Source organism: Brassica oleracea, chromosome C1 (genome assembly GCF_000695525.1).
Source record: "Brassica oleracea var. oleracea cultivar TO1000 chromosome C1, BOL, whole genome shotgun sequence".
Classification (NCBI taxonomy): Eukaryota; Viridiplantae; Streptophyta; class Magnoliopsida; order Brassicales; family Brassicaceae; genus Brassica; species Brassica oleracea.
The window spans coordinates 2,214,929-2,223,333 of record NC_027748.1 but is presented as its reverse complement, the minus strand read 5'-3'; the positions used below and the strand labels follow the sequence as shown (position 1 = coordinate 2,223,333).

At 35.5% G+C, this 8,405-nt stretch overlaps 1 protein-coding gene across 1 annotated transcript; it reads left to right on the top strand.

The window, feature by feature from the left end:
• The first annotated feature begins 4,563 nt into the window (after nt 1-4,563).
• Nucleotides 4,564-5,069, top strand: LOC106297419 (auxin-induced protein 15A-like). Its single transcript, XM_013733658.1, has one exon. The coding sequence runs from the start codon at nt 4,663-4,665 to the stop codon at nt 4,975-4,977; it is 315 nt and encodes a 104-aa protein (XP_013589112.1). The 5' UTR covers nt 4,564-4,662; the 3' UTR covers nt 4,978-5,069.
• Nucleotides 5,070-8,405: the final 3,336 nt, after the last annotated feature.

Sequence of the window (8,405 nt, the reverse complement as noted above, 5' to 3'; positions counted from 1 at the left end):
TATTTATTTTATTATTAAATGATATTTTTTACTCATATGGTTTTAAAATCATGTGTATCTTCTTATAATAAAAATGTTAAACCATTGATCATTAATTTTTAACATAATAATTTTAATAGTTTTAGTCATTTATTGTCGTTTTTAAAAATTCAAAATATAACATATACGAAAAAATCTAAATTTTACTTTTATAGCTAATTTGATTGTTTAATTTATTTTAATAATATAAAATTAAACAAAAAATGATGGAGGAGATATAAATTGTTATCAAATCTTTATTATTAAAATCATTAATTGTCATATATATATTAGTCATTTATGGTAATTCCGTAGGTTTGATTTAAGGAAAGAAAATAACATATCATATCATTATATCATATAGTTTGACCAACTTATGTATCTAACAACATATAAAAATCGAATGTGGACCTACTTATTTTTCAATTGAATGTAATTGATCACTACCTAATTGAGTGCCACCTATGCATTGGGGCCTATTTTAATTAATACAAAATTGAGATTACATCTTTTCAAATGTTCCTCGATTAATATATAGGGGATATATAGATTTTACTTAGTTATTAGAATGATTATTGGTCTTCTAATCCTCTTTGATAAACCGAATGGATTTTAGTAGTTACCGATCGATTCATAGCTCTTAAACGAATATAAACCAAAAACCGATTTGGTTCGGGAACTTCGGTTTACATAAATAATCATCGCAGCCCTAATTAGACGCTTTAGATCTCGCATGAGAAGCAGATGGTGGGATGGTATTAAACATAAGGTTGCCACGTATCTAGTAAGGGATGCCATTTATTGTTATGCTGCATTTATTTTTAGAACAATACTTAGGTTTACCCCTATGATGAATGGTTAATTTCATCTCACTCTTCATAACCAACCAAAATGACATGTAAAAATAGTTTAAGAAGGTAATAAAAAAAAAAAAAAATAGCTGGAAAAAAACAACACCGACATTAATTAGCGTCATTTGCAAAATTCTAAATTATAAAAACCTAAACTCTAAAACCATAAACTCTAAATCCAAAACACTAAACCATAAACCTCAATTCTAAAATCTAAACCCTAAATCTTAAACTCTAAACCCAAACTCTACACAATAAACCCTAAATCCTAAAATCTAAACTCTAAAGCCTAAACCCAAAACTCTAAACCCTAAACCCTAAATCCTAAACCCTAAACCCAAAACTTTAAATCTTAAACCCAAACCCTAAATCATAAATCCTAAACCCAAAACTTTAAATCTTAAATCCAAACCCTAAATCATAAATCCTAAACCCAAACTTCTAAACCGTAAACCTTAATCTTATTAACTAGCAGATGGGTTTACGGTTTAAAGGTTTGGGTTTAGGGTTTATGATTTAGAGTTTAGGGTTTAGGATTTGAAGTATTGGGTTTAGAGTTTAGAATTTGAGTTTAGGTTTTAAGATTTAGGATTTAGGATTTAGGGTTTAGATTTTAGGGTTTATGGTTAGAGTTGTGGGTATAGGGTTTAAATTTTAGGATTTAAGGTTTATTGTTTAGAGTTTGAGTTTAAGGTTTAAGATTTTTGGTTTATATTTTAGGATTGAAATTTATGGTTTAGTGTTTCAGATTTGTGATTTATGGTTTTAGAGTTTAGGTTTTTAGACGGTGTTAATTAATGTCGGTGTTGTTTTTTTTATCAGCTGTTTTTTTTAATTTTTATTGCATTTTTTAACTATTCCTACATGGTACTTTGATTGGTTATGAAGAGTGCGGTGAATGGGGGTGCATCTAAGTATTTTTCTTATTTTCATCTGCGTGCCCTGTGGTATGAGTCATAATGATTTTCTGAGCTCCCTACGTTAATACTAGTAGTAACCGGACATTGATCAATAGATTTCAACATACTGTATTTCCGATTTATTCTCACCATAATCTTATGTGAATCTTAAATATTTTCTGGAAAATAAAACTTAACTTGATCTTCGAGCCTTGGTTCCTCTTGTAAATGAAGTGTAAATAACATAACCCAAAGTTTAGGTACATCCACTCAAATTTGATTTATTTTTCCTCTTGTTTGTTCGAATAGAGATTTTTATGTTTGGTTAAACCCTGGAAGATCGTAGAACCCCTATATGTGTACGTTTGACATATTATATCTTCTCGAAAATGGAAATATAAATTACATTTTCGAGAGAGTTACTAACTTACTATACCACTCTAACACAATAATGAAGATTGAAGAGTCTCATATCTGTTGATTCATATTTGAAAAGTTTTCATATATCAAACGCTCCCTCTATAATTTGGTGGGTCACATCACATGTTCTCTAATTATTTCATATGAAAAGCCATTATCCGAAAGAATTGACATATAGGTGTAAAGCAACGAAAATGAAATCGAGCGCAGAAACATGGATATCCACGAATGGACCGTCACAAGATCTTTCAATAACAATTAGTTTTTGTAGGTCAAACACTAACATATTCAAATCCATCCAATTATAAAGCTTCGGAACACAATAATTTAATTCGCCTTTTGACCTCCATTATGTCAAATACAGTCGAACGATCACGGGGACACAAACAACTAAACAAAGAACCATTAGTTGCACTTGTCTCAAAGAGTTTTGGATTTTGTTCATTTAGCTTTTTCGTTATTGCTTTTTATGGGTACGTTCAATTCATCTCTATATATGCAGCCATTATCTACAGTGGTTGTCACAAATGCAGATGCTTTTGTTCCCAAATAATTTAACTCTTTTTGCACGACTGAAAAATATCGAGTTAAATATCAATATAGAAATTCTATAAAGTTCAAAGAAATGTGCTTTTTCTTTCTTACATTTTAATGGTTTTTCATTTTCTTTCTGTTCTTCAGGAACTATATTTTCTCGCTGAATTAATACCATTTCTTAACTTTTTTTTTTTTTTTTTTAATCTGGGGGTATCCCAGACCCCCGGAGAGGCCCAGACTAATCCCCAAAGGGAGGTGCAGCCCACGGATAGACTCTCTCTCCGGGTATTCAAATGGGCCCTAAATCATAGGCCCATATCCGTGTGGGTGACAGGATGGGCAGTTCGCCACCGCCTAGCGTCGAACCCGTGAGCACGACAATTCGCCCCAACTTCCGGGCTACCTCATCCCATTTCTTAACTTAGTGAGAAAAAATCTGAACCTAACTAAAGTGCCTTCAAGTTAGGACCGGACCCAAGTAGCGGAATGGTGGATGTCATTTCATATTCATAGCTGGTTTAATGACAGTCTGAAACGTGGAACGAACTAAAAATGTTCAATACTATGTGCTGTGGATTCAGAGCCGTGTTTATAGTCTATTGAAAAAGACATCTGCCTTAGGCCCCCAATAAATATAAGATGACTTGGGGCCCCAAAAGAAAGTTTCATTCATACTCTAATGGTTTAGATGTCTTAAGAAGTTGGTCTCAACCTGAGTTCGACCAAATACCTCCTCATAAACTTCTTCTTTCTATAACATGACATGCATTCAAAATTATTTCTGAAAATCTTGCCTCAGGCCTCTCAAAAGTCTCGCACGGCACTGTGTGGATTTACTTTAACCTTATATAGAGAAACGATGCATGGGATAATTAATTGGAATTCATGTATTATTTATTCTCTACTTCTTGCATGTGGGCTATGGCCTATTTCAAAGTATGGGACTATGATCGATCGTGTACCTCACCCCACAAACCAAAAAGTCCTAATCTGAAACAGTTTGCTTAATATGGTACGTCAAATCACTCGGGCTTATTTATTTTCTAGCAAAGCATTGTATATATATCCAGTTTCCTCAGGTCTCAAAAAAAAAATATATATATATCCAGTTTCCGAACACACCTTTTATATGTCTATGGAATGTCTTTATCAAAAAAAAAAAAAAAAATTCATACAAGTTGATTGTAACATGTTTCTCCTTTCTTGTATTGGTTCGATTAATATAAGATATGGGTAGGTTGTTAACTTGTTATAATTCATCTGTTGGAATGGTAGGGTCTAATTATAAACATGCTTCACCAAAAAGAAAGAAAATACAAAGTGGTTTCTAGAAACACAAGGCATAAGCATGTGAACTTCATCCACTAGCTCCACCTGATATGTTCCTCAAACTATTACTCTCGTAACTTATAATCCGGTCCTAACTTGAATTCATTTAAGTCAGATTTAGTTATTATCTAGCAAACCATTGTATACATCCAATTTCCGAACACATTTTTTGTGTATCTACGGAACGTCTTTATCAAAAGTAATAATCTCAAACAAGTTGATTGTAAATGTTTGTCCATTCGTATTTTGATTCTATTCATATAAGAGAGTAGGTTGTTATAATTCATCTTCGGGAATGGTAGGGTCTTATAAACATGTTTCACCACTCAAAGGAAAAAATATTGGTTCTAAAAAGACAAGGCATAAGCATGTGAACTTCATCCAATAGCTCCACCTGATATGTTCCCCAAACTATTACTCTCGAGTGAATTGCGGTCACAAATTATTTTAGTTTCCCTATATATACATGGTGCACTTTGAGAACCTTGCTTACAAACTAACTAATCCATTTCAATAGAAGACCAAGATAGTAAAATATTCGTCACTTAAGATTCTTTCTTCCTTTCAAGATCTCTTTTTTAATTACTTGCATTGATCCTCAAATTAAAATGGGTATTCAGTTGATTGGACTGTCTCACGCCAAGCAAAAGCTTCAAAGAAGCTTATCAGCCAGAATTGCGAGCCTCTTGGCGATGTCGGGTACTAATAATGTCCCAAAGGGTCATGTGGCCGTCTACGTGGGTGAGACTTACCAAATGAAGAGATTTGTGATACCTATATCATATTTAAATCATCCGTTGTTCCAAAGTTTGCTGAATCTCGCGGAAGAAGAATTTGGGTTCGATCATCCCATGGGAGGTCTTACAATCCCTTGCACTGAAGACTACTTCACTGCTCTAGCTTCTATTCTAAATTGTTCATGATAAGGGAGCTCACTATCATCCCAAGATTCATTCAGATTATTTATACAAATATATTGTGTTTTTTTTTTCTTTGAGTGTACCCAACTCAGTGTAGAGAATAACTTGAGATTGAGATACTGTGAGTCTCTTTCAGTTTTGGATCTAAGAAGATATTGCCAGTTCTTTTAACTGTTCCACTTGTAAAGTATTCAATTTCTCAGAAAATTAATTTATGTTTCTTTTCTATGTCGATTTGCTTACTTTTCCAATATGTATATAGATTAGATCTTCGCTTGTTTTTATACAAGCAATTTTTATGGGAGTAATTAATTTCTTTTTTTGCCACAGTAATTCATTTCTTTTGTTGCCACAGTAATTCATTTAAGAAAGAACTTCCTAATGTAAAATGTTCCTAACAAATTACAATAGTCAGATACATGTACCCAGGTTGACGTTTTGTAATTTATTTTAAAGGTACCCAACCTAGTAGTGAAATAACTAAGTCGAGGTCCCAAAAAAAATTTATGTAATACTGCGAATATGTCATTTTTTATTAGAAATACAGATTTTTATATTGCTTTGTAATATATAATAACTTAAAACGAACTAAATATTTGTAATATTGATTCAAAATATTTAGAGGAAGCACCGTAAAGAAAGGCACGAATACAATTTCCCCAGCCAATTTTTATTTATACATTTTGGTTTTAATTTTAACGTTGTTTGACTTAAAAAAAGAAAAGAAAATAAGACACCTAACCAAACTGATAATCAAACCGAACAACTTTTTTTTTTTTGTTAAGTATGTGAATTTCATTAACTTAATAATGAGGCATAGAGATACAATGGACTTCGACTGATCTAATCCTATTGAATCTAAGTCGCTAAGTCAACAAGACAAAGCAGTGGAACCATAGTAAGCCACAAAAAAAGTAAAAAGACTCACTAAGACTAAAAAGGCTCAGTCACAACCATGAGGCTGCGAGAAGGCTTAGCTAGTTTAACAGATCCTAAGACAACCATTTAGCTAACAGGAGACCAGAGAGAAGATCTTGAAGTCGGCACCTGCATCAAGATCACTCGGGTCAGTAGAGAATCGCAACCGGAGAACAATCCGAGGGGCTGCAGACCATCCCGAAGGCGACATCAAAAGAAGGACAGGCGAAGCAGGATTGGCAAGCCCTGGTCCGGCCATCGCAAGCAAATGAAGTCCACTCCAGACGTTGCTATCTCAAGAAACTGCTACGCCATACTCTGAGAATCCTAGCCGATGTAGAGAAACCGGTATATGAAGATAAGGTGAGTACATGCAGGTGGAAGCAGAGGTTTAAACGGCTGGACTCTGGTCCAACCACGCAAGCAGAGCACGAGGGATTCCGGCCACAGAACACCAAGAGAGGCAGAGGACAACAACCAGCTTCCTTCTGAAGCTTGAAGAACAGATGAGCTCGAGCTCCTTACAGCAGGCGAAGCAGGAGGAGAGACTCATTCTAGGAAGTCAGACGAGCGGAGTAACGGCACGAAACTCCAATCCAACCCAAACCCGAACAGATCGAAACCCAAAGAAACACCAGGTGGTTGTCTAAGAACCATTACCGAGAAAGAAGTCCCCGACGATGAGTCTCGAATCGCCTTTTCAACTTGGAACAAGAGGGGGAAGTTCTTACCAAAGCAGTCGCAAGCGGAGACAGGGGAGAGACAGTGGAGGCAGTATCCTGACCAGAACGGCGAAGGCAACGACGCAATGTTCTTACCAAAGCAGCCGTAAGAGGAGACATGGGAGAGACGGTGGAGGCAGAATACTGACCAGAACGGCAAAGGCAGCGACGCAGAGCCACTCCGGCGAACCCTCCGGGAGAGATCTGACCCAGATCTACTCCGGGTGAAACCCTAGATCTACCAGCTTGACGACGCCTCCAACTCAGATCCGGCTCACGACGACATCGCCATCTCTCCAGGGAAGCTGAGGACACCCACAGCCACCGGTTTGAATCGTCTGGTCCGGCCGCAACCCGACGATAAACAGAGGAGATGAAGCAAGGAGGAAGTGGAAGAGACCGAAGCATGAGAGGGCAGAGGCTAGGAAACGGTGACGAAATGAGGTGGCGACCGACGGGTAGAGACCCTCCGTCGGCCACCGGAACGAGAGGTGAGAGGAGATGTCGAAGCGGAGAGTTTGTGGGGAGAGAAGATCGAGAGAAAACCGAACAACTTTAGTTTTAGGCTTTTAGCACTATATATGTATTTAAATTCAATTCAAACGAGAAGTAACTTCAATGAAGACATCTTCAGCACAAGGGATCGTGAGATATTTCCTGGAATGATCTGTGCCAAATTCATTTTCAGAGCTTGGAACAAATGATGTTTTAACAACAACAAATCTCTTCGTCTCTTCTTCGTCTTCTCCAACGTATACAGTAAAGTGACCCTTTGGTACCTTGATTATGTGCCTTAAACTCGAGATTTTTGTAAGAACTATTCTCTTTGCTTGAAGAATTATGTCTCTAGACTTAATCATATCTAGTTTTCAAATTAACTAACTTTTTATAGCTTGAAAGGAGATGCATGCATGTGTAGCTTTTTGTGGATATATGTAATTTACAGGGATGAAGGTTTGTTATTCAATGTTATAAATATTAAAAACTTGATAACATATATGATAATTAATTGAAATAAATAATAGTGGATTTATTATGATATGATTTGCCTTTTCTCTAAATTTAAGAATCAAATCTACATATATATATACTATACTAAAAGTTAAATATATTCAAAGGAGAGCTATGCCACATAGGATTAAAAATTCAACCAATAAGAAAGAGTCATCTATCTCATCTCTTAAAGCATCTCTCTCTTAAGCTTTTCTCGCGGTAAGGTTAACGATTCTGGCCTTTTCCACTTCTTCATTCATCTTCATTGCCTTTCAGCTTCCCTTTCAGTTGTAAATCACCATTCAACTTCTCCTCCTCCCACTAATACATCTATTTTTGCATACATCAAATCGAATACAACAACTCCACAAATTACTATTCCACTTCCCCTCTAAACCCTATATATATATATATATATATATATATATATATATACGCCAACTCCACTAATACTGCTCAAAACATTTCGTAGTTGCAGAATACTAGGTAGATTTTAGTTACAGAATCTACGGCTCCGCCTTGAAAGTTAGGCTTCCATGTCAGTTCTGATTTTGTTGTCCTTTTACCATCAGACAGAGAATACTAGGTCGATTTAGGTTTGGAAGTCTTCCATCTGATTGGAATATGTACCATTTTATTCAGTGTTTCCCAATTTGTTTATATCACAATGCTGCAACTGTAATTAACATCTCAAGCAGATGTAAATTGCTCAATCGGATGATGTGGAATTGTTGTTTTTCCTTCCAAAGCAAAAGTTTTTCGTTTTTAATTTTTGGAAGTTGCTCGCTATTCTTTCTT

Excerpts from the sequence above, each read along its gene's own strand:
- LOC106297419 (XM_013733658.1), top strand. The coding sequence starts at position 4,663 with ATGGGTATTCAGTTGATTGGACTGTCTCACGCCAAGCAAAAGCTTCAA.